A 24937-nucleotide genomic window follows, 5' to 3' on the forward strand; every position below is an offset into this window, starting at 1 on the left:
TGGAAGCAGCCGTTCCCCATGTTCTTTTTTGGTATTGAAATCCTTAAGCAAAGATTGATTTAAGCTGCTCGACATTGTTCTATACTATAGAACAATGTCGAGTGCATTATTGCCCACTTTTAATGCAGTTCGGTGCAGGATCGGATATATCGACAGTCCGGTTATATCGATATTTTTTCCGACTCCCGACAATATCGATATAACGAGACTTTACTGTAGTCTGAAGAATAATCCTTCTGGTGTTGAGCTGTTTAAAAAACCCAAAGTGGTTTAAAAAAAAAACCCAATAAATACACATTAACATAAAGCAAACATAAGATCCAGTTTCATGTTGATAGGTGTACTTTTCAAAGCTTGTTCAGCATAGGTGATGCAAGACAGGAAATTTTCCCACCAGAATCTGCATCATTGACTGTCTATTAACATCCATCTGACATTAAAATGTGTCAACATGCTACCATTTGCATTCGCACATACAAGGTCATAAAGAAAAACAAACTGCTGTGTGCAAATCCTGCAGAACGAGAGTAACAGACGGAGAAGCGACAACTTCAAACTTTGTTCAGCACCTAGAGTTGCACAACGAACGGTAAGTTGGACAAATACCTAATTCCTTGTTTATTACAGTCAACTGGTTCTAGACCCAAGTGTGATAAAGTAGGATTCCTTATTTATGAATGGAATATTCACAGCATACAAAATGGAAAATACAGGTTTTAGCATCATTAGAGCCCGCTACACATGAAATAGCACCCCTATAGTCACATTTACACTTATGATACCCAATATAGTAACAAAATAGGCAATTTAAGACCTAAATAATACTGCTGCTTGTGTTGGACAGGAAGTGACATTGGAGGTTCAAAGTTGAGTTGAAACACAAAATAAAAAAAATATATATTTTTATTGTGTTAGAGCAGGGGTCTCAAACACGCGGCCCGCGGGCCACACAAGTTTGAGGCCCCCGCCTTGATATGAAAGTTTAATGTTAGTGCGGCTGTCACGGTACGGCATGTCTGTGTTGCGGTGCGACCCCAGGATGCAGAGAGCAGGACCAATTGCCGGTAAATTATATTTATTTAGTGCAATAATTGCAGCAGCAGCGAAAAAGCAACTCAGGTAGCAGTAGGACAAACGACAATGATCCAACAAAACGAGAAGCACACACCTGAACTAAATAGAGGGGACAAATTAGGGACAGGTGTGGGTGACTATGGCAACAAAGGCAGAGGAGGCAAAACAGGAAGTCCAATATAAAATAGGAGTGTCCAAAAAGTAAACCATAGCCCAAACAGAGAACATAGACAAACTGTCACCTGGAAACCCACACAGGGCGTGACAGCGGCCCACGCAAGTTTGATATGGATGCTGTATGGTATCATGTACCCAGAAAAAATTATTACGTTTGATTAATGTTCATGTTAAAGGTTAAATAACTGTATAATAGTTATCCTCCCTATCCGTGTGGAAGTGGTAAGTTTTTGGCTATTTAAGTTTAAAGGAAATAACTTGAAGGCTACCGTTTAGGTCGCTAGCTCTCTAGTTTGCGAGTTAGCATGTGTCTCAAGACCCTGCAGTTGCGCAATATGTTGTAAATAAAAAGAGTATAAATGTGACTATAGTCGTGTTTTGTCATGTCTACAGGGCTCTAATAATGCTTTGTTCATTTTAATCTGAAAAAAATAATTTGTCTACCCACCAACTATATGTGGTTTCTTAAGTTTTTATTATTTGGTGTTTTATTATTATCATTATATTTATTTATTACTGATTGATTTTCTTTATTCTTGATTTGTTTATTTATTTTTCATCTTATTTTGTGCAGAAAAATAAAAATTAAGATCTTTGAGAACAGTGGAATGTTTTATCAGAGCTTTTATTGTAGAAAATCGGAAGCACAGCACTGAAAAAGTTTGTATATTTTTCTGTTTTTAATGAATGCGTTTTTGTTTTTTTTGGAAAACCTGATGCAGCCCAGCCTTGCCCAGACCCTAGCTCCAGTGGCCCCCAGATAAATTGAGTTTGAGACCCCTGTGTTAGAGATGATTGTGTCTGTTACCTACAAACCTACAATAAAACTGTGTTGTTCCGGTGTAACGATGACACGTAAGCCCTGGTCAATTTGTGCCACCTCTCGCTACTGCGCATGTATGTGCATCAACTGTTTTGAATGTTGCATGCGTCAAAATATGCGTCCCTTTTGATTCCTGACACAAAAAACCTCAAGATTAATATATTTTCTTAATCTATGTGGTTTTGACTACTGAAAATTCTCAATTGAAAGCCAATAAAAGTCTCAAACTGACGGCCATCCCATATACTGGAGTGTCTGGTGACAGGTTTAAAGGGGACTTATTATGCATTCATGCAGAGGAACAAGTACAATATTTTGGAATGGCCATCTCAGTCCCCAGACCTGAATTTTATTGAAAGTCCTATAAAGTTAATTTCTCTTCTCATCTATCATTGTCTATTATTTATCTACTACAGAGGTAGGGAACCTATGGCTCGGGAGCCAGGTAGGGCTCTTTTGATGACTGTATCTGGCTCTCAAGCATTTCTTACCACAATAAAAATTTCTTTTTGCTAACATTTTAAAGTAAACCATCACAGAAATGACTGCTAAAAATAATATTAAAAATCAACAACTTTCTTATGCATTTTAATTCGTCCATCTATATTCTGCTGCAATACGGCCAACCATATCTATCTTTCCTGATGATATTTTCCAGGTCAAACACCAAAACTTGATTATTACTGGGTAATGCTGTAGTCTACCTCGGTCATTGAGATGTCAAAAAAACATGTAAATGTAAACTTTCCTCCTTTAGTCAAATAGCTAAAGCTGCAGAACCAAGCCTTCTGACAAAGATGGCCAAAAGAATGAAATACGTCTACGGAGTACGGTGCAAAACTATGCAGCAGCAGAAGTTGTATTAATGGCAGCAAGTATGTGATTTATTGTTAGACACTGCGCTGCTCACGAAAGTGTGCTGGCCACACCCCATTGGCGTGGGGTAGTGTGCCTGGTCTACGTAATTAGAGCCCATTATCTAAAACTGTTGGTCTTACATAAAAATGCACACATTTTATTGCATTCAATGTTTAAAAAAATGTATATGGCTCTCACAGATACACATTTTAAAATATCTGGCCTTCATGGCTCTCTTAGCCAAAAAGGTTCCCGACCCCTGATCTACTATATGATATTTCATTGAAACTGCTGATCCCAACAACCAGTCATTGAAAAGGAGGTACCTTTTTACAGGTAGAGTAATATTAAACCTAAATTAAAAAAAACAAGGGGGTCCATGATGCAGAACTACGAGAACCTGGTGTCCTTCCTGAAGACTTGGGGTCCCTACCAGAGGCGCATCTTCTCCCTGCTGTGTCTTGCCGTCATTCCCACGGGGTACAACCTTATGTCACCCCTCTTCCTATTGGCCACGCCCGTGCACACTTGCAGCATCCCCGCCCACGCCAACCTGACCCAGGACTGGATCCAAATCAGCATCCCAATGGAGGTCAGAAGCAGTATGATTTAGACATTTTTGCTAGATTTCACATATTTCACAAGTCATTTATTTAAGAAATGTTATTTGCACCTTTTTAATGGGAATAGAAATAACCTGTTCTAGACATGCAAGTGTCATACAAGTGTAAACAGATCATAACCTTTTCTGGGAACATCTCTAGTGGCCATTTATGGGTATTACAGGATTGTGTTGTGCATAATATGTTTATTTACATAGAATTCATTCATTCATTCATTTTCTACCGCTTTTTCCTCACGAGGGTCGCGGGGGTGCTGGAGCCTATCCTAGTTGTCTTTGGGCGAGAGGCTGGACTGGTCGCCAGCCAATCACAGGGCACATATAGACAAACAACCATTCACACTCACATTCATACCTATGGACAATTTGGAGTCACCAATTAACCTAGCATGTTTTTGGAATGTGGGAGGAAACCGGAGTACATATCCTTTCATATGTGACAGTCAGCTACATTTCCCGTTGTATGGTTATGATCCACAGCTAGGAGACACAGGTTCGATTCTCCCATTAGGCATCTCTGTGTGGAGTTTGCATGTTCTCCCGGTGCATGCGTGGATTTTCTCCGGGTACTCCGGTTTCCTCCCACATTCCAAAAACATGCTAGGATAATTGGCGACTCCAAATCGTCCATAGGTATGAATGTGAGTGTGAATGGTTGTTATGTGCCTTGTGATTGGCTGGTGACCGAGGGTGGAATTGAACCCTGGTCATCTGCTGGTTCATTGTGACGTTTGCCTGTCACGTTAATCAATAAATCAATTGACTGCAGGATGAATAAACACAAACTCGATACTTTTGCGGGCCCTGATATATTGGAGGGTGGGGGCCACAGCTCAACCTGAAGGTTGCAGGCTCGATTCTCCGCACTCCCCTGAGTGTGAATGGTTGTTTGTCTATATGTGCCCTGTGATTGGCTGGCGACCAGTCCAGGGTGTACCCCGCCTCTCGCCCGAAGACAGCTGGGATAGGCTCCAGCACCCCCGCAACCCTCGTGAGAAAAACGCGGAGTTTGGTTAGAAACAGTTTTGCGTGATGCTGGTCAGACATTAACTCGATGTTCTTACTCAGCTGGTTGAAGGACACTTGAAGCGGAGCAGTTGTCACCGCTTTGAGCTGGCCTTCATCCAAAACCAGAGTGCGCTGGGACTACGCCCAGGACCAGAATTAGACGTCCTGCTGTCGGGCTTGAAGCAGGAAGTCTGTAAGGACGGTTGGACCTTCAGCAAGGAGCACTACGAGTCCACTGTTGTCACTGAGGTACTGTTGCTGCTCTTCTTCCTTATTTTGGTCACAAGATCACATGGTTCCTTCCTCAGTTTAGTCTGGTTTGTGAGGACCAGTGGAAAGGACCTTTGACCTCTGTTGCCTACTTCTTGGGTGGACTGTGTGGATGCTTCATCTCGGGTCAGATCTCTGACAGGTACATGCTCTTCTAACAATGTTTCGTTGAAGCTGAGATGTTAGCCTGATATCTCCACCTGTGCCTCGGGTCACATGACAAAACGTGTTTTGCTTTTTCAGACTGGGCAGGAAGCCAGTTCTACTGGGTTCCATCGCCCTGCTCAGCATCTTTAGCGGCACTTTGGCTCTGGCGCCCTCCTGGGAGGTCTTCACCGTCCTCTTCTTCATGCTGGGCTTGGGACAAATTAGCTGCTACGTCGCCATCTTTGTGCTTGGTCTGTCTTTTTGCTTGCTGTTCTGAGAAGGCTCTAGAATGGCCACATGTTCTGCTTGTTTGTGCGCAGGGTCAGAGATCCTTATGGGTCCAACCAGAGTTCTGTTCTCCAGTCTGGCTATGCCCTTCTCTTGCGCGTTGGGCATGTTGCTGCTAACTGGAACGGCTTACCTGGTCCAAACCTGGCGTCTCCTGGCGCTGATCCTGGCCTTGCCCGGTCTGGCCTGTGTGCCACTGTGGTGGTGAGGAGCTCTCCTTAGAACTTCCACATTAGGTCCAATAAATCCACAAGTACATCCACACTTTGGACATGATCCACTGAGAAGATCTTGTGTAGGTTTCTGCCTGAGTCTCCTCGCTGGCTGGCGTGTCGTGGACATCAGCGAGAAGCTGAATTTCTGCTGAGGTTGGCGGCGCTGGAGAACCGTGTGGAAGCTCCGCAAATCATCTTCCCTGCCAAGGTGAGGACACCTTGTGGTCCAGGTCCTAATAGCTGTCTCGGGTGGTCACTGTGGGCAGTTTCTGTAGGTGGAAAACCCAGCAAGACACAAGTCCCTGCCTGGGGGGTTTTTGGACCTGCTGAGGATGCAGAAAGTTCGCCACGTCACACTGATCCTGTGGTTGATCTGGTGTGTTCTGATGGTGTCCGTCTGTGCACTGACCTCCACAAGTAACGTTCTTGTCTTTTGTCAGGTTCTCCCTCAACATCTGCTATTTTGGCATGTCTTTCAACATGTCTGGTCTGTATGGCAACCCCTTCCTCAACTACTTCCTGGTGTCTGTGGTGGAGCTGCCAGCGTACGCTGCTAGCTGGCTAGCGGTGCGTTGTCTTTATCGCCGCCTGTCCTTCACTGGTTTCTCCTTGCTGGGGGCGCTAGCGCTGCTGCTCATCCAGATAACCATGAACAGTGAGTGTGTTTGGAGCCACTGTCTCAGTTTGCACATTTACATACTTACAATTATTTTGAGTGCATAACTGCTGTGCACTGTCAGTACTTAAAAACTGAAGCGACCAGACCGAAGACAGCTGGGGTAGGCTCCAGCACCCCCCGCAACCCTCGTGAGGAAAAGCGGTAGAAAATGAATGAATGAATGAATAACTGCTGTGCACTGTCAGTACTTAAAAACTGTGAGTGCGCAGTGATGGACACTTAATAGGGAACAAAGTGTGCAGTGTGCACAGTATACCTATCTCAATGTGCTGATGAAAGTATTCCATTTGAGAGATTTGATCATTATGTGGGCGGCACGGCAGTCGAGTGGTTAGCGCGCAGACCTCACAGACCAGGGTTCAATTCCACCCTCGGTCATCTCTGTGTTGAGTTTGCATATTCTTCCCGTGCATGCGTGGGTTTTCTCTTGGTTCTCCGGTTTCCTCTCACATTCCAAAAAACATGCTAGGTTAATTGGCGACTCCAAATTGTCCATAGGTATGAATGTGAGTGTGAATGGTTGTTTGTCTATATGTTCCCTGTGATTGGCTGGCGACCAATCCAGGGTGTACCCCGCCTCTTGCCCGAAGACAGCTGGGATAGGCTCCAGCACCCCCCACGACCCTCGTGAGGAAAAAGTGGTAGAAAATAAATGAATGAATGAATGATCATTATATCTTTGTCCTACAGGTCATCCAAAGGTAACCTTGATCCTGGTTCTGGTTGGTAAATTTGGCGTCCTGGCAGGCATCAGTGTCTTGTACACTTACAGTGGTGAGCTATACCCCACAGTGATCCGGAACACGGCCATGTCGTCCTGTGGCGCCTTCTCCAGAATGGGTTCCTGTGTGTCACCTTACCTGCTGCAGCTGGGTAAGTCACACGCATGGGATCTTCCACCGAAACTTCTCACATGGTATGTTTGTCTTACAGCTGTGTTCTGTCAGTACCTGCCGTGGATCATTGTTGGTTCTCTGTCAGCCATCAGCGTTCTTCTGTGTGTCTTCCTGCCCGAGACCTTCAGCAGGCCGCTTCCAGACACGATCCAACAGATGGCGCCCATGCAGAGGTGAGTGGTACTGCACGTGAGCCTAAAATCTGCTGTTAGCACCTAGCAGCTAAATATGATCTGTGTGATCATCCTCTCAGATGTCCATGCACGCCTTGTGGTGCAAAACATGATATGATACCAGCAAGTGATTTTGATCACGTCTGCTGAATTGGCGCTGCTGTCTCATGTTGTCCACTAGATGGCGACGATGAGCTACAAAGCCTGATTTTATATATTCACCGACATGCTGAACTTTCCAGATTTTTTAAATAAACACAAACATTGTGTAATTTATTTAAAATTGTGAATGTATATACGTTGGGAGTGGACTGAAATCCTCAGAAGACGCTAAAAAGAGAATGTCATCCATCTATCCACTTTCTGTACCGTTTGTCTTGCTGTACTATGAAATTCAAAGTTAGTTAATATTCCATTTGTGTTTCAGTAAAAGAAACATTGTAAGTGTTTCTCAGGGTTTTGAATTGGAAAGGGCGTGGTCTCTCTGTCCTTGACCCATACGTCAGTACAGTATACAGTTTAAAGTAGACACCTTCAAAATAAAATAATTTGAAGTATACGTCTGCTCGTTTTGACTTTCATGCGGAAGTAATGTACTGTATGTGCTAGTTCAGAAAATATGGATATGTGAATGTTTAACAAAATATGAAAAAGTTGAAGACACCGAAGAAGAGGACTGTTTCAGCATCTGATTAAAACAAATAATGTATATAGTATATATGGATAAATAAACAGTCAAATAATTGAAAATTGACTTGAAATCGTAGATTAACCTTTAATTTTGAAGAGCACTCAAACGGAAGTCGCCGTCCTTCATAGCACTTGCGCATGCACCAAGCAGCCAGCTGCAGCGCCTCCGGTTTCTGCTTCTCAGCTAGCAGAGCAGAGTCGCTAATCTTTACCTTGCTGGACGAGAAAAAAACATTCAACATCTGGAGGGAAACCGTTGGATCAAGAGGAAACTTCTGGGAGACGAACCGAAGCCCACAGAATGCCAAATATCTGACTGAAAGGTACGTAAAGACAATACTTAGCTCGATAGTCATTACTGATTGATCGCCGAGTGATCGATACGGAGACGGAGGATTCAGCTGCTCGTGAATGTAGGTCATTGTCTTTGGGCCGAGCCGAGCAAAACCGAGTCCTACCGAAGACACATGGTTGATCTGATAACTAAGCCTTAAACTACGGTGAACGACATTCTGAGGTTGTGTTGGTCGCGTGGACCTTCTCCAGTCAACTTCTGGTCCACTAACGTGTGTGGACAGATGTCTCAGCAGGTTAGCATGGAAGCCAGCAGCATCCTGCCCGTTCTCAAGAAGAAGCTGGCCTTCTTGTCAGGTACACGCACACACTTTTTCCGACAGCAAGAGCACATTTTGAGACTATTTAACTCAAAATGTATTTCAGGTGGCAAAGACCGGCGCAGTGGTCTGATTCTGACCATCCCTCTTGGCTCTGATCAGACCAGCATGGAGGAGCTGAGCGACTCACTGGACTATCTGCTCAGCATCCCGAGGTACACACACACACACACACACACACACAAACTGTACATCGGGCTTAAAGGATCACTGTGACTTGGACATGTTTTTTTCATACTGACTGATGATGGGATGTTTCCTCATTGTGCGACTATATAATGCTTACCATGTTGAAACTACAGATCGCTACGGCTGTGCCTGTCCAGCGTAGATCATATCATCTTGCTGTGTGAGCTTTACAACTTGACCATCAAACAAGGCATCGCCCCTCCCCCCAGAACAGACGTGCCAATGCCAAATGCAAGGCCTACTCTTCAAGTTTATTTATTTGTCACTTCTTAGTCTTATTTGTCATTTTTTATTTATTTATTGGCGATACACACAGTGACTGCCAGTGACTGTTTGTGATATTTTGTCAGTTGATTGTTTATACTTCAACTTCAGTGTCAGTAAAATTCCTCTTCCTTACGCCCTTTGCTGTGACTTTGGAGGGGGGAGGAAAGTCCATTCATGCATTCTTAAAGGGATTGCTGTAAAGAGGCGGACATTTAAATGACACTAATCGAAAAAATAATTAACAGATTAATCATTCATTCATTTTCTACCGCTTTTTCCTCACGAGGGTCGCGGGGGGTGCTGAAGCCTATCCCAGCTGTCTTCGGGCGAGAGGCGGGGTACACCCTGGACTGGTCACCAGCCAATCACAGGGCACATATAGACAAACAACCATTCACACTCACATTCATACCTATGGACAATTTGGAGTGGCCAATTAACCTAGCATGTTTTTGGAATGTGGGAGGAAACCGGAGTACCCGGAGAAAACCCACGCATGCACAGGGAGAACATGCAAACTCCACACAGAGATGGCCGAGGGTGGAATTGAACCCTGGTCTCCTAGCTGTGAGGTCTGCGCGCTAACCACTCGCCCGCCGTGCCGCCCGCCAACAGATTAATCGATTATTAAAATAATCAGCCCTACTTCTTTCTGTGTGCACTCAATTCCACAAAATGACACAAAAGTTTGTTACACGCATTATTGTACGATAACCGGTGTACAAGAACCAGGGCAAAATTTTGGAAAAAAATTTTCACCAATGTGTGACTGTAAACTGTTCGGGGCGTCCCGATCCGATATTGTCCAGACTCCGCACCAGCACTTTTCATCATGCAGAACCCACGTGATCACAACAATAGATTGTGCTAGCGTATCCTAGATCGAATCAGATCGTAAGCCAAAAAGTTGTATCAGGACACTCTTAAACACTTAATGTTTACGTAACATTTCAGTCATGAAAGTGGAAAACAAATCTTGCTTATTGTGTGTCTTGTCAGTGACAAGTGTAAGGCACGTGGTTTCACCGTCATTGTGGACGGCCGCAGGTCGCAGTGGAACACGGTCAAGACAGTGGTGCTCATGCTGCAGGTATGCAACCCCCCCCCCCCACACACACACACACTAACACTAACTAACTAACGAACATGCCAACAATGCACGGCCACCTTTGTAGAATGTCATCCCCGCTGAGGTGTCGCTGGTGTGCGTGGTGAAGCCTGATGAATTCTGGGACAAGAAAGTGACGCACTTTTGCTTCTGGAAGGAGAAAGACCGTCTGGGCTTTGAGGTAAGTTAGCAGTTGTTCTCCCCGCTCCCCCCATGATGATTGTCATCAGAGTAGCAGTGTTATGTCAGGTCAGGTATTACTATGTTTTGGTGGGTCGGGAGGAGCTGAATGTTACTCTACTCGTCTCAGTTGGCTCATGTTTGTAGTTACACTTGGTCGTTTGAGTGGATGAGGGCGTAACTTCAAAATGTGGTGAACTGTCAGTACCTGGATTTTACACTCAAAATGGGCAAAATGGCGAGTGCATGCGCCACTTTGGCTACATAGCGGAAAGGGAGGTTGGTTGTAAAAAGATGAAGTTGGTGAATATTGCGATCATTATTTCCAGTAATAGATTTAAGACAGCACTATATTGTCAAAATGTTCACACTCAGTAACTAAGTACACAGTGTATGTACAATGTACACTTATTGAAGTGTTTTGATGGAAGTATTCAATTTGGGACACCGCCTGACATGTCCATTATTAGGATGAAATGATGTGTGTGTGAGATTGTGGGTCATCCTCCTCCACGACACCAACACACACCAGTCATCATGGTGACCCACTTCTCTTCGTGTGTTGGCTCCTCAACCGTTTCTATGGTAACCGGAGCGAGCTGGATCATCTCGGAATGTTGCACAGTCAAGGTGTGTCTTCTTGTCCTGCTTTCTACCAGGTGATCCTGGTCTCGGCCAATAAGCTGACGCGCTACATTGAACCCTCTCAGCTGACGGACGACTTTGGAGGAAGTTTGGACTACGACCACAGTGACTGGCTCAGCAAGAGACTGGTCACTAAATGTTGCTTTTTAAATTCAATGTAATAATATATGCATCTTGCCATGGCCAATGAACGTCCTCTGCGTGTGTGTGTGTGTGTGTGTGTGTCAGGTATTTGAGAAGTTCACCAAGGAGTCGACATCACTGCTGGATGAGTTGTCAATTATTAATGAAGGTGACAAGAGCGCCGACAAGGACAAGTATGTGTTTTACTGTCTTCTGTGTTGTCCTACGCATGTCCATTAAGGGTGTGGAAAATAATCGATGCATCAATTCGCCTGTGCGTGATGCGAGTGCATCTGGTCATTCACTGAGTATGGGTGCAATTGACGGGTAAAATCAAGATTTGTCTCTATGTGTTTGTGGGTATCGATAAAATCTGATGCAAGCACAGTTTTAGTAATATTCACCCCATATGTTGTTCCCCAGGTGCATTGAATGCACCATCATTATTTCGCCTTTTGTATTGAAAATGGACAGAAGCCGTGAGGCACATACAACTGCTAGTAAAACAGCATGGACATTCGCACACAAGGAGCAGCGAGGAAGTTTCTATATTCAACCCAACCGCAACGTTGGTATGTTTGGAAACACTACGGATTTGCGACAAGAACGACAGAAAGCTCGACAAAACATCCATTTGCAAAGAATGCCGCGTTAAGAAGCCGTACAATGGCAGCACGACAAACATGCAAACCCCCTTAAAAAGGGGACACCACAACACTGACAAGTCTACCGCCACCTCCCTGTCTAGTTCCTAGTCGGACACCGGGAAAGAACCAAGCAAATCGGGTCAGAACAAGTGGATCTTCCCCTGCAACAAGTGTGTCCCCCCCCTGAGTGTTCACCACAGCAGCTGACATTAGAACAGCAGAGCAACTTTTAAAAACAATTTTAAAAGGGTATAAGTTGTTTTCCACTTTCTGCTCCTCACTACTGTATTAGCCTACCTCCTAGTGCATTCATACTATTAGTGTATTTTGCATACAGGAATATATAAACAAACATTAATTGCACTGTTGAAAGTGTCACTTTTACTTTGCTGTTGCTGCATACTGTATTTTTTACAGCAGTAATTATTGTTTAATTGTTTTACTCCACCACTGAACCACCGCTATTGTAATTGCATAGCCGATGTGAAAGTGTGCGGAAAAGTCGTTGCTGTTTTAAGATGGCAAAATGAATGATCAAGTGCATAGTAAAAAAAAAAAGACAAACAGCACTTTTGTTGAATTTACTGCCAAGTGCCTAAAAGGATTAAAGCCAAATCCTTTTTGTAGGACCATACTGAATTCCATTTTTCCCCCTTTGTTTATTTGCATATGTTGAATTGCATATTGCAAGAAATTGCACCATATATCAGATTGCATTGATTTGAACTAAATGATTATCACATCATATCACATTGTTAAGAGGGTGGATCGTATCGTTAAAGTATCGTATCGCTGGTAGTGCATCGAGATGTGTATCGAATCGTCCTCAGTGCTGAATTCACACCCTTAATGTCCGTGATATGACAGTACATGACATACTTTACTGCATATTTTACTTTGTGTTAGTTTAGGAACGACCCTCCTATTAGGACCCTTCTTCTAGTACCTTGTAGTTTGTGTGTCAGTGCTTGTGTGTGTGTGTGTGTGTGTGCAGGTCAGCTGACAGTATCCTACTTCCGTCTTTTGACCCAGAGACTGTCCTCCAGACTGGTAAATAACATCATTATTTTCTTAAATTTAAGGATACAAAGATGGAAGAAGTGTGTGCTTCTGTGTGACACCAACCTTGACATTTCACCTTTTTGTTGTGACATTTATCTTTGTAAGGACATTTCAGCTGGTCCACAAAATTAAAACGTGTCCTTTCACCCTATTGGTCATGTGAGTGTTTGTGTGTGTGTGTGTGTTAAAAGGAGTCTTTGTTTATGGTACCATCCTCTTCCTTGCTCTCGGTCAAACACACTTTCTTCTCTCTTTTTGTCCATCTGTTTCTGTGTGTGTGTAGGTCATGAGCTTTTGTCAGAGCTGCAGCAGAGACGTTTCAACGGTTCAGAGGGAGGAGGAGGTGGAGCAGGAGGACAAGGACAAGGAGGTGAGGGAGCCTAGTACTAATATGCTAATGCTAGCCCCCTTTTTAGCAAAGGTGCTGATTATTAGTATGTATTTCAAGCATGTAAACAGTTTAAGGAATGATTGGTTGCATGAAACTGATTCTGAAGGATGTCCACATTGGATGCTTGTGTCCAAAGTAAGCTGCTGTGAAATAGGATCAAATCCCTGCAGCATTTTTCCAACATACACCAATCAGCTTGACTGAGCTGTGTTGGTCCTGGTCCAGATGGGCTGTCAAGAGTCTCTGCCAGCTGTTGGCCTGCTTCCACATGAGACGCTCCAAAGCTTCACGTGTCCTCAATGATTTTGTGTAGCCCCAAATCTGACTGCCTTGTCTGACCTCCAGGTCCGACATGGCGGCCAATGGAGGAGGAGCTTTTGGCCCAGCCTCAGGTCATGAAGCTGTTGGACTCACTCAGGGAGCAGTACACCCGCTACCAGGAGGTGTGTCGCCAACGCAGCAAGCGTTCACAGCTGGAAGACATCCACGCCAAAGTCATGCAGGTGACACGGCCACTTCCTGTCCGGGGTGTTGTACGCTCACACACACACACACAGTGTTGGTGCAGAGAGAATCTTGGAGACTAGCCTGGGGTTGCCATGGTATCCTCAGCATGTCAGTAGCTAGCCTGGAGGATTTGGAGCAGGGGCCTGCTGGTGGCCTAGTTCTCGATAACACACTGTGTGTACTTGTGTGTAAGACACTGCTGACCTGCCAAATACAATCACAAACATGATATCTGGAAGTGAAATGTTGCCACCTCCATCATGGTTCCATAGCGTACTGTGTGTCCCACCAGGTGGTCACGTGGTTGCAGGGTCCGGGCTCTGAGCTGCTTAAGACACACCAGGCCATTGGAGACTCCATACGAGCAGCGCAGGCCCTGCAACAAAAACATGAAGAGATCGAGAGCCAGCACAGTGTACGTCCCACAGCACACACACACACACACAAACACACTGACAGGGCTGTGCCATCATCTCATATCCTCACATGCACACGCAGGAGTGGTTTGCCGTCTACGTGGAACTGAACCAGCAGATTGCTGCCTTGCAAAGCGGCGTCGAGGAAGAGGAAGTGGCCGAGCTGAAGGCGCTGCAGCAGCAGCTGAGCGACGTCTGCTACCAGCAGGCGGCGCAATTGGAGAGCCGACAGAATGTCCTGCAGGCAGCGCATAGCTTCCATGGCGCCGCACAGGAGGTGACCTAGCTTAGCTTGAAACCTTCTAAACTTGGCCTTGATTAATTGGCTGTATCTCAATTTGAATACTTCTTCTGTATCTTCATCTTACACCGACATGGTTCACTGACAAAACAGTTCAAATTGGTGTGTATGTGTGTTTGTGGTATCGCAGCTGTCCCAGCAGCTGGACGGTTTACTGGGCATGCTCTGTGCAGACGTGGCGCTGGCGGACGGCTCGGCCATTCAGCAAAACCTCAAACTGCTGGAGGAGAAGCTTCAGAGCGTGGGTTAGTTTTTTTTTTTCTCTAAAGACACAAATCTATGCTGCTGCTTCTTGTTGTGACCTCTGCTTTTCCTGCAGAGGCGGGGCTTACATCACTACGTCAGAAAGGGGAACTCTTGATGGAGCAGATGTGCAGCCAAACCTCATGGCCGCTGGAGGAGGGCGAAAGTCCAGCAGGAGAGCAACAGGAGAATGTACAGCAGATTCACGCTGTCATGGAGGAGATGCAACTACGTAAACAGAGGTCACGCTCGTCCTCTTTGTTGCCCTGGTTCCTAATAATGTGGTCTGAGTGTCATTTTTCTGTGTGTGTGTCAGGTGTGAGGACATGGTGGATGTGAGGAGGCTGAAGATGCTTCAGATGGTCCAGCTGTTCAAATGTGAAGAAGATGCTCTGCAGGTGCTGTGCTTCACTGTGCTCCCTTCAATATACGTATATATTTATATAAAAATAAATAAAATATTTGTGTGTGTATGTGTGTGAGAACAGGCAGTGGAGTGGCTTGGCGAGCTGCTGGACGCTCTGCTGAAGACGCATGTGAGACTTGGCGATGACTCCCAAGAGACTAAGTCCATGTTGGACAAACACAGAAAGTTTGTGGACGTCGCTCAGGTGAGACAAAGCAACATACAACAGTGTCACATGGTCCATCTACATGTTAGTTCCTCCCACCTGTGATTGTAGAAAGGAGCGAGAAACCACAACGTTATTTCCTTTGTCGTCATTTCGCCATCCTTAGTCTTCATGATTAGTCCTTTGGTCCTCAGCTTTTTGGTGATTGGCCCTCAAGCCTCATTCTGTCCCAGCTTGCCCTCCAACCTTCAACCTCAAGCCTTACTCTTTGCTCCTCGTTCCTTATTCCGCCTGCTTTCTTAGTCTTTGCTCCTTGTTGTGCTCTTCTGTCCTAGGTCTTTTGATCCTCACTAAATCTGAGCACCTTAACCCCAGTCCATGCTCCTCAACCCTTACTCCTCAACCTTTGCTCCACCTCTACCTTTAATCCTACTTCCTTATTTTTCAGTCCTCACTCCTTGTTCTTGTTCTCCTCTATCCAAGATCTTTTGGTCATTGGCCCTCAAGGCTAACACACACCTGTCACTGTGGTCTCAGCAAGGGCTGGCCCATATGGACCAAAAACTCATATCCGGATATGTTTGTTTGGTTGAATATCAATGTACGATATACTATACCCCAATATTTTTTTCCACAAAGTGAGTTTAGACAAAAGATGTGTATCAAGTTGTTTTATTAAAATAAATACTTAACAAGAGGATAGGGCTGCAACGATTATTCGGATAATTTGAATACCTCGATTACAATTTTTTTTTTAAAAAACAGACAGAAAATGTGGCTAAACAACAATTTCATGTTCAACCGTGATGAAACGCACACAAACAACAATGGACAGGCGGGAGTGCGAAGTGATACGATAGCAGAGAAAATAACACATTTTGTTTTGTGAGGTCTGATTTTTTTTCTAGTAGTCATTTTTGTAATGCAAACGTATTATGCTTTTGAGAAGCCAAACTCTTTACTTCACTGTCCCCAGCAACTAGCTGGAATTACTTTCCTCAGCACTAAAATCCGACCAGAACTCAGCACAGGACATGAAGTGGGGAGTGAGTCGCTGTTGGCGAACTGTTTATGGGGGTGTCATACATCTTCACGTCAAAAAAAAATCCAAACTATCCCTTCCCTAATCCTCGCTCCTCTATTTCTCAGGACTCACTCCATAGGTCCTTGACCATTGCTCCTCAGAGCACTTATAAGACCTTTTGAGATCCTTGACTGACATCCAGGTTAAAAGATGAAGGCCGCAAAAGCCAAAAAGTGGTGATATTGACATGCTTTACTTTTTCCTCTCGTCTCCACCAGAGCACATACGACTATGGCCGCCAGCTGCTTCAGGCGACAGTGGTGTTGTGTCAGTCGCTGCGCTGCACCACACGCTCGTCCGGCGACACCTTACCCAGACTCAACCGCGTGTGGAAGCAGTTCAGCGTCAGTGCTGATGAGCGGCAGCATCGCTTGGAACTCGCGCTTGATTTCCACAACGCTGCCGAGCGGGTGCGAGCTTTTGAAATTGAACTGCTTCCATAGCAAGCACATAGAAATCCCGATGCTAATTCATGTGGGTGTTTCAGGTGTTACAGGAGCAGCATGTGGAGGCGGAGTCTCTGGATGACGTCGACACTTCAGGGAAAACTCTGTTGGACAGACTGAGCATGCCTGTAATCTTCCCAGATGGGTATGTACACGGCTGTCACTTACACATACACATTAACACACACACACACACACACACAAGCACACTAAGTGTACTTCCCTGTGTGCAACGTCAGGAGCGAGCAGTGTTTTGGGAGTCCGGTTGACACAGCGGCCGCAGCTGAAGGCATCAGAGAGCGCCTCTTGCTGGTTGAAGAGCGGCGGCTGCAGCTGCAAGAGGCAGAGGTTGACGAGCGAGGGGAGGGGCTTCACGGGTTGGATGTCATCGGGGAAGAGCTCAGCGAGAAGGAGGAGCCAGATGACGATGACAATGACGAGGAGGAAGAAGAAGAAGAAGAAGAGGAAGCAAGGCCACAGGATGAGGCATCGGAGCGGGAGTACTGACTGGTTGTAGCTGGTTGGCTGAGGCAGCTAACTGATACGAACAGCCGCTTTTCTTTGCTTCCATTAAACGAGACCCTCTTTCCCAGCATGCTCCTTGTTTTGATGAGGGGCCGGGGCTTGACCACATTTCCTGCCTGTGTGCCTCTCCCCCTTGTTGCTGTCATGTCAACTCTTATTCATAGATGAAGCAGTGTGCTTGGAAGGGGTTGGGGTGACATTTGATGAGCCAATCATTGTGATCAAACCTACTCTAGGACTGAGTTGAACTTTGACCTCCGCTGGCCTGGTGTTTTTTTATAAATGCGTTTGTTTTAATTTATTTGACTTTTTTTAAGCAGACTTCCTCAAATGTTGAATGTGTTGACTTTGCTTGCTTGAGCTTCTCCCTTGACATTAATATTCATGACATTATTGCGACATCATAAAAATAAATAAGCATTTTTTAAGAGGCTTCAGAATCCTAGGAAATACCTATGCATCTGGTGTCTTTATTAATGAACTTTGTTCATGTTTTGTAACGGTCTCAATATTTGTTGTACAAGACCACAAATAAAACAGCGCCGCCTGCCGGCAATATATTCTTAGCCGCCATACATTATCCTGAGATCGGCTCTACGCCAAAGATGACACATGGAAGGTATGTAGAACTTAGGTGTGTCTACACTTTTCCCACCGAGGACTACATGGTGAAAAATACTTTGTATATACAGTATTTGCCTTCACATCGTACATTTTTGCAGTATTTTACGTGACCTCGTATTTTTTATAAATGTATTTGTCCGATTTATTTCTGTTGTAAATCGATTATAGGTATAGGTGCTAAAAACAGTTGCACATCGAAAATTAGAAGAGGTAAAAACACTATTGTCTTTTAAAGAAACATTCGTCTAACTTTTGTTGCTCTGACTGTCACCGTTGACGGCTAAAAGTCTTGTCTCGTCGTCGTCACACTTTTTGCAAACATAAAAGAACTTAATACTTTGAAGTTGAAAGTAATGACATGCAAGTTTTAAAGAATTTGAATGCTGAGGTGAAAAAGGCAAATATTTCGCTATTTCGTCAGTTGTCAGGATGGCCGAGCGGTCTAAGGCGCCAGACTCAAGGTGACAAACCTTCCTCTGATGGGACTTCTGGTCTCCGAATGGAGGCGTGGGTTCGAATCCCACTTCTGACAATACTTTTTTTTTTATTAAGAAACACTTTTTATTGCAATAAACACGAAAAACAAACCGTCTCAAAATTTTAATAGTACATTCATGGTAACGACACTGCACGGCCATCTTTGTAGTACTTTCCTGTTCGGTCACATTTCTACATTAGCCGATATTGTCTTTTTAATCATCCTACGTCACAGCTGGATTTATCACGACTTCATTACATAAACTGCATTAGTCACGATTAATCCCATAACTTTTATCAACTATTATTTTTAATGTACACAAACAACATAACATACATGCACCTAATATCAGAACCGAAAACGGAGCAACATTTAAACGTAACAAAAAATAATAAACATAAACATAACGTCTAAATCGGGTAATTTCCCCCCCCAAAAAACAACTTTTTAAAATTTTCAGTATTACTGTATCTGGATTTACCTAGGGGCGAAGTTCTTTCTATCCACTAGATGGCAGTCTAGGACAACCTCCACTCACCAGGACACATCATTAGGTACACCAAGACAAGGTGGACTACATATTACAATCATAATCATATTCTAAAATGAATACCTCACAACTCAATCTTATTATACATTATTATTTTTATTTTTATAGAGCTTTAGTATTTAATAAAACACACAATTCCAGGTAAATAAAAGCGTAATTGAAGAATAATTAGTTTTGTGATAAATAGAAAAGAAGGTTTACAGTTGATACTGATGTGAAGTGACCCTTCGTGTAGCTAACGTTATAAACGGCAGTCAGTGAAATAAAGTACAAGAATATCATACTTAGAAGTCTAATGAGGCTCATTTGGTCTAACATTAAACAAATCTACATACAAAACAGACCAAAGTCGGAAAGAAGCCGGACGGTGGATGGTAATGTCGCCCTGCCTTCATAGACAGGAAGACACCGGAAACATCCACATAAATCAGCTGGCATGACACGTGACATGAACATCACGTGACCACTCTGATGAAGCCTCCTAGCAAGCAGTCGAAACTGTCAGGTATGAAAAAGTACTACTTTGGTCTGTTAAAAAGAATTGTATAAGAGTACAATACTCACTGTTGAATGAATGAAAAGTATTATATTATCTGCTAATATTATCTGCTGCACCGAATTCTTCTTACACAGGACACAGCTAGGCGTTTTGTTCCAAATGTTACAGCCAGTTGACTGTTAGCTTGTGGAATTAGTAGCAGCAGCAGGCGTACCTAATGAAGTGTCTAGTGAGTGGAGTTGCTAAAAAAAAGTGTTGACATAATAAATGAAAAAACACTGGATTGGATCAAGATTTAAATGAAAACTGTGTAAATTGAAAGTGTAAAAATGTGTTTCTGATAGATTAGCAACATTGTGCTTACAGTAAAATGATGAAATGAGGTAACAGGGTGGTCACCGACCCTTAAAAAGGTCACATGGCTGACTGTTTTGAACTAGAGGTTAGAGTCTTTGTCAATCTACAGGTTGTGTTCCCATGAGTGGGGGGAAGTGAAGGGTCCATGTCGGGGGTCCAGTCACTTTGTCAGGACAAATGTGAAGATTTGGGGGCCGCGCTAAGCCACGAGTGCTAATTGTTTGTGTGCCAAGAGACTCCCCTCAATCAGCCGGGTCTGGACCCTCAAGTGACCCCTCCCTTTTGTCTGAGAGACTTGAACCTGACACGTCGGGCCTGGGGGGGCTTTATCCTGACATGGAATTTAAACATTTTTTATTCTTTGCTCAAATCTTGTAACTAGTTGTAACGCCACTGCAGGAAGGGAGGTCGTTTCTGGGTGGCGGGGGGTGGGGGGGGGTCACGTCCACGCCTACCTGGTCAACAACGAACGGACCGGGACCACCACAACTTCAAGTGTCCCATCTGATGGAGTGGGTACCTTAGCAACCCCGCCATTGAGGACCCCTACACTCCCTCCATGTTGTTCTGATGGCATGCTGATGAGAGGATTAAGACTTTTGTTGGGGGGGGACTGCATCAAGTCAAGAGCTGTGTGGAGGAAAAAAAAGATGTGTGGAGGTGTGAAGCAGAACTGAGCGACAATCAATCTATCTATGATGATGTCATCAAGACAACAAGTCTGCAGGACTACAATCATGTCATCAAGGACTAGGGCAGGGGTGCTCATTAAGTCGATCGCGATCTACCGGTTGATCGTGGAGGTGGTACTGGTCGATCGCTGGTCGATCGCGGCGTGACATTAAAAAAATATCATCCTAGCATCAATGCCGTCACTTGATTGATATACAGGGCAGCCATTCAGATGACAACTGAATGTTGCCCTTCGGGTGACCAATCAAATCAAACAACGTCTCTAAGTGCAGCAGAACTTACGATGTCAGCCTATCATCCATCCCCGTTACTTGATTGACATACAGGACAACCAGTCACATGACAACTGAATGTTGCCCTTTAGGTCACCGCTCATGCGTAAACAACGATGCAAAGTGCTAAGCTAGTCGGCGAATTGTGTCAGATTTTAAGCCCTCGCTAAAGTTTTTGGTCACTAAAATGAGTGAAGGAGCTGGACCAAGTAAAAAGGCAAAAACATATCACTTCCATACGGAATGGGAGGTGGACTTTTTTTCTTACATGAAGATCATTAAGTCCAAATACCGTTCCACCATGACTGATGAACATTTGGAAGTGTGCTTGAGACTGGCTATCAGCAGCTACTGTCCGGACTATGCATCCCTGGCTGATTCAATTCAGTGCAAGTCTTCAAAGTAAACTCAGGTAATTACAAAAAATGTTAATAGTTAATTATGTGTGTTTTGCAATATTGGCTCATTTGGTTATGTAAGGTACATCAACATACATTGTACGTACAAATAATCCTCAATACATTTGAAAATAAATAGATGTTTTGCATTTTTGTAGTGGGTAGATCATTTTGACTCGGTCATTTCAAAAGTAGCTCGTATGCTGAAAAAGTGTGAGCACTCCTGGACTAGGGCTACCAGGCGTGTTATGTATGGTGGCGTCCATCATGAAGTGAAATCATCATGTGACTACATGATGATAATCAATAATGGACAACATGGATGTCTCCAGCATACCCCCGGAAAAGAGGAGTTGCAGAGGTTCAGAAGGAAGAACCACGATCTTGCGAAGTTCATCCCAAACCTGTCAGACATCAGTGCTCCTTTAAGGAAGCTGCTTGAAGGTGAAATGGAGTAGCAATGGAAAGAAACACAAAAGGATTTCGGAGCACCTTAAACAGCTGGTCAGCTATGCTCTAACTCTGAAATTTTATGATGTGAACCAACCTGTCACAATATACCAACTCCAAAGGCATAGCAGGATGGACAACCAGTAGCTTACAGTTCAAGGTCACGGACTGCTAAAGCAGGTGTATGCAAATTGAAAAAGAGCTACTGTTTACACCTGGGAGAAATTAGATTTATGAAAGTGGTTAGCGCGCAGACCTCACAGCTAGGAGACCAGGGTTCAATTCCACCCTCGGCCTGTGTGGAGTTTGCGGTTTCCTCCCACATTCCAAAAACATGCTAGGTTAATTGGCGACTCCAAATTGTCCATAGGTATGAATGTGAGTGTGAATGGTTGTTTGTCTATACAGTGAAGAAAATAAGTATTTGAACACCCTGCTATTTTGCTATTTCTCCCACTTAGAAATCATGGAGGGGTCTGAAATTTTCATCGTAGGTGCATGTCCACTGTGAGAGAGATAAACTAAAAAGAAAAATCCAGAAATCACAATGCATGATTTTTTAACAATTTATTTGTGTGATACAGCTGCTAATAAGTATTTGAACACCTGAGAAAATGAATGTTAATATTTGGTACAGTAGCCTTTGTTTGCTATTACAGAGGTCAAACGTTTCCTGTAGTTTTTCACCAGGTTTGCACACACTGCAGGAGGGATCTTGGCCCACTCCTCCACACAGATCTTCTCTAGATCAGTCAGGTTTCTGGGCTGTCGCTGAGAAACACGGAGTTTGAGCTCCCTCCAAAGATTTTCGATTGGGTTCAGGTCTGGAGACTGGCTGGGCCATGCTAGAACCTTGATATGCTTCTTACGGAGCCACTCCTTGGTTTTCCTGGCTGTGTGCTTCGGGTCGTTGTCGTGTTGGAAGACCCAGCCACGACCCATCTTCAATGCTCTGACAGAGGGAAGGAGGTTGTTCCCCAAAATCTCACAATACACGGCCCCAGTCATCCTCTCTTTAATGCAGTGCACTCGTCCTGTCCCATGTGCAGAAAAACACCCCCAAAGCATGATGCTACCACCCCCATGCTTCACAGTAGGGATGGTGTTCTTCGGATTGTACTCTTCATTCTTCTTCCTCCAAACACGCTTATTGGAATTATGACCAAAAAGTTCTATTTTGGTCTCATCTGACCATAAAACTTTCTCCCATGACTCCTCTGTATCATCCAAATGGTCATATGCAAACTTAAGACGGGCCTTGACATGTGCTGGTTTAAGCAGGGGAACCTTTCGTGCCATGCATGATTTCACATCATGACGTCTTAGTGTATTACCTACAGTAACCTTGGAAACGGTGGTCCCAGCTCTTTTCAGGTCATTGACCAAGTCCTGTCGTGTAGTTCTGGGCTGATTCCTCACCTTTCTTAGAATCATTGAGACCCCACGAGGTGATATCTTGCATGGGGCTCCACTCCGATTGAGATTGACCGTCATGTTTAGCTTCTTCCATTTTCTAATGATAGCTCCAACAGTGGACCTTTTTTCACCAAGCTGCTTGGTAATTGCTCCGTAGCCCTTTCCAGCCTTGTGGAGGTGTACAATTTTGTCTCTGGTGTCTTTGGACAGCTCTTTGGTCTTCGCCATGTTACAAGTTAAAGTCTTACTGATTGTATGGGGTGGACAGGTGTCTTTATGCAGCTAACGACCTCAAACAGGTGCATCTGATTCAGGATGATACATGGAGTGCAGGTGGACTTCTAATGGGCAGACTAACAGGTCTTTCAGGGTCAGAATTCTAGATGATACACAGGTGTTCAAATACTTATTTGCAGCTGTATCACACAAATAAATTGTTAAAAAATCATGCATTGTGATTTCTGGATTTTTCTTTTTAGTTTATCTCTCTCACAGTGGACATGCACCTACGATGAAAATTTCAGACCCCTCCATGATTTCTAAGTGGGAGAAATAGCAAAATAGCAGGGTGTTCAAATACTTATTTTCTTCACTGTATGTGCCCTGTGATTGGCTGGCGAACGGTCCGGGGTGTGCCCCGCCTCTCGCCCGAAGACAGCTGGGATAGGCTCCAGCACCCCCGCGACCCTCGTGAGGAAAAAGCGGTAGAAAATGAATGAATGAATGAAATGAAAAAAACATTATTACCAAGCTCCCTTAAGGCTTCAGAAGATGCTGCTAAGGTTCCAAAGAGTCCGTCTTGAAGTCACCTATCAGCCCGGCAAAGAAGTACATATACTTTGAGTTGAGCATTTCTTACTGCACTGAAAGAAGATCTGCACAAAGTCAGGGGTCTCATCAAAAAAGCTTCCATACGCACTCCACACAAAAATGCCCGACGGTGGAATTGAACTCCCTCTTGGGTCTCCTAGCTGTGCACTAACCACTCGGAGTCAGCTGTAGAAAGTTATAGTCTATAATTAATGTTACTGTAACATTATATTATTGGCTCACTGTGGCCTCACCTCAGGTTTGGTCCGTGTATTTGATCAAGAAATCTGCAAATCTAGTGATTTTTACTTCAGCACATATTATTATAAATATTTTATGGGGTGGCATGGCTCAGGTAGAAGAATAGTCATCTCCCAACCTGTAGGTTGTGGGTTGAATCTTTCGTCCTCCTGTGATCCTGTCAAAGTATCCTTGAGGAAGATACTGAACCCCCCAGCATTAGGAGGTAAATGTGTCAAAGGGCTTTGAGTGATTTGGAGGTAGAAGACCATTAAACAATGGAATCATACAGAAAATACAGTCCAATGGACAAATATTAATTTTTTTTTGTTTTTGTATTTTTCTTCCCCTGGTCACATGTCACTCCATTATAAATTACATCATCATCATGTGACAGACATGGTGTGTCAGGCCAGCAGGTGACACTATACCTGTCGAATTTTGTTAGCCAATCAGAAATCTGAAGAAAGTAATGAGTGGAAAAGACAGACATTATTTCTAAATGTGTTGCAATCATGAATATGCAAACGCAGTGATCTATGCTCTTGATCAGAATGGTCGCAGACATTTATGAATGATGTCTTTGCGTCCTTGTCGTCCTCTCAGACACACTGACTCCCCTTGTTTCCACTTACAAACCCCTCGTCATAGACGCCCCCACCACCGCCACCCGCCCTGGCTGTCAGGCCAATACAATGGCGCGGCATTAGCATGCTAATGAGGCCGCCAGGTGGCCCGCTAGACAGCTCAATTAAAGAGCTCGTTAAAGAGCCGTGAGTGACAGGACACAGGAAGTCACATGGACGTGGCTAACAATGCTAACGGGGCTAACGAGGCTAACCACCCTTCA

At 44.2% G+C, this 24937-nt stretch overlaps 2 protein-coding genes and 1 non-coding gene across 3 annotated transcripts; all 3 read left to right on the plus strand.

Moving 5' to 3' along the window:
• The first annotated feature begins 3255 nt into the window (after nucleotides 1-3255).
• Nucleotides 3256-7234, plus strand: LOC131135607 (organic cation/carnitine transporter 2-like). Its single transcript, XM_078795402.1, has 10 exons — nucleotides 3256-3524; nucleotides 4623-4811; nucleotides 4871-4974; nucleotides 5076-5230; nucleotides 5300-5471; nucleotides 5567-5690; nucleotides 5758-5858; nucleotides 5923-6137; nucleotides 6852-7034; nucleotides 7095-7234. Exons 1-10 carry the CDS (start codon nucleotides 3312-3314, stop codon nucleotides 7232-7234), a joined length of 1596 nt encoding a protein of 531 aa, XP_078651528.1. The 5' UTR covers nucleotides 3256-3311.
• Nucleotides 7235-8035: 801 nt separating this feature from the next.
• sestd1 (SEC14 and spectrin domains 1) lies at nucleotides 8036-17752 on the plus strand. Its single transcript, XM_058082846.2, has 19 exons — nucleotides 8036-8243; nucleotides 8499-8571; nucleotides 8641-8749; nucleotides 10050-10140; nucleotides 10226-10339; nucleotides 10998-11111; nucleotides 11212-11300; nucleotides 12748-12803; nucleotides 13099-13185; nucleotides 13552-13709; nucleotides 14006-14128; nucleotides 14212-14406; nucleotides 14561-14675; nucleotides 14750-14915; nucleotides 14990-15071; nucleotides 15162-15284; nucleotides 16548-16739; nucleotides 16817-16920; nucleotides 17015-17752. The coding sequence occupies exons 2-19, from the start codon at nucleotides 8499-8501 to the stop codon at nucleotides 17280-17282; spliced, it is 2259 nt and encodes a 752-aa protein (XP_057938829.2). The 5' UTR covers nucleotides 8036-8243; the 3' UTR covers nucleotides 17283-17752.
• Nucleotides 17753-18347: 595 nt separating this feature from the next.
• On the plus strand, nucleotides 18348-18456 carry trnal-caa (transfer RNA leucine (anticodon CAA)). Its single transcript has 2 exons — nucleotides 18348-18385; nucleotides 18411-18456. It is a non-coding gene; the product is annotated as a tRNA-Leu (tRNA).
• The last annotated feature ends 6481 nt before the right edge of the window (nucleotides 18457-24937 follow it).

The sequence above is a fragment of the Doryrhamphus excisus genome, linkage group LG12 (assembly GCF_037039965.1).
Source record: "Doryrhamphus excisus strain RoL-2023G ecotype Guam linkage group LG12, RoL_Dexc_Guam_v1.1, whole genome shotgun sequence".
Lineage (NCBI taxonomy): Eukaryota > Metazoa > Chordata > Actinopteri > Syngnathiformes > Syngnathidae > Doryrhamphus > Doryrhamphus excisus.

Excerpts from the sequence above, each read along its gene's own strand:
- LOC131135607 (XM_078795402.1), top strand. The coding sequence starts at position 3,312 with ATGATGCAGAACTACGAGAACCTGGTGTCCTTCCTGAAGACTTGGGGT. Across the intron at positions 5,231-5,299 it reads CGTCGCCATCTTTGTGCTTG|GGTCAGAGATCCTTATGGGT; the intron begins GTCTGTCTTTTT and ends GTTTGTGCGCAG. Across the intron at positions 5,472-5,566 it reads GCCTGTGTGCCACTGTGGTG|GTTTCTGCCTGAGTCTCCTC; the intron begins GTGAGGAGCTCT and ends GATCTTGTGTAG.
- sestd1 (XM_058082846.2), top strand. The coding sequence starts at position 8,499 with ATGTCTCAGCAGGTTAGCATGGAAGCCAGCAGCATCCTGCCCGTTCTC. Across the intron at positions 13,710-14,005 it reads TCCACGCCAAAGTCATGCAG|GTGGTCACGTGGTTGCAGGG; the intron begins GTGACACGGCCA and ends GTGTCCCACCAG. Across the intron at positions 15,285-16,547 it reads AGTTTGTGGACGTCGCTCAG|AGCACATACGACTATGGCCG; the intron begins GTGAGACAAAGC and ends CGTCTCCACCAG.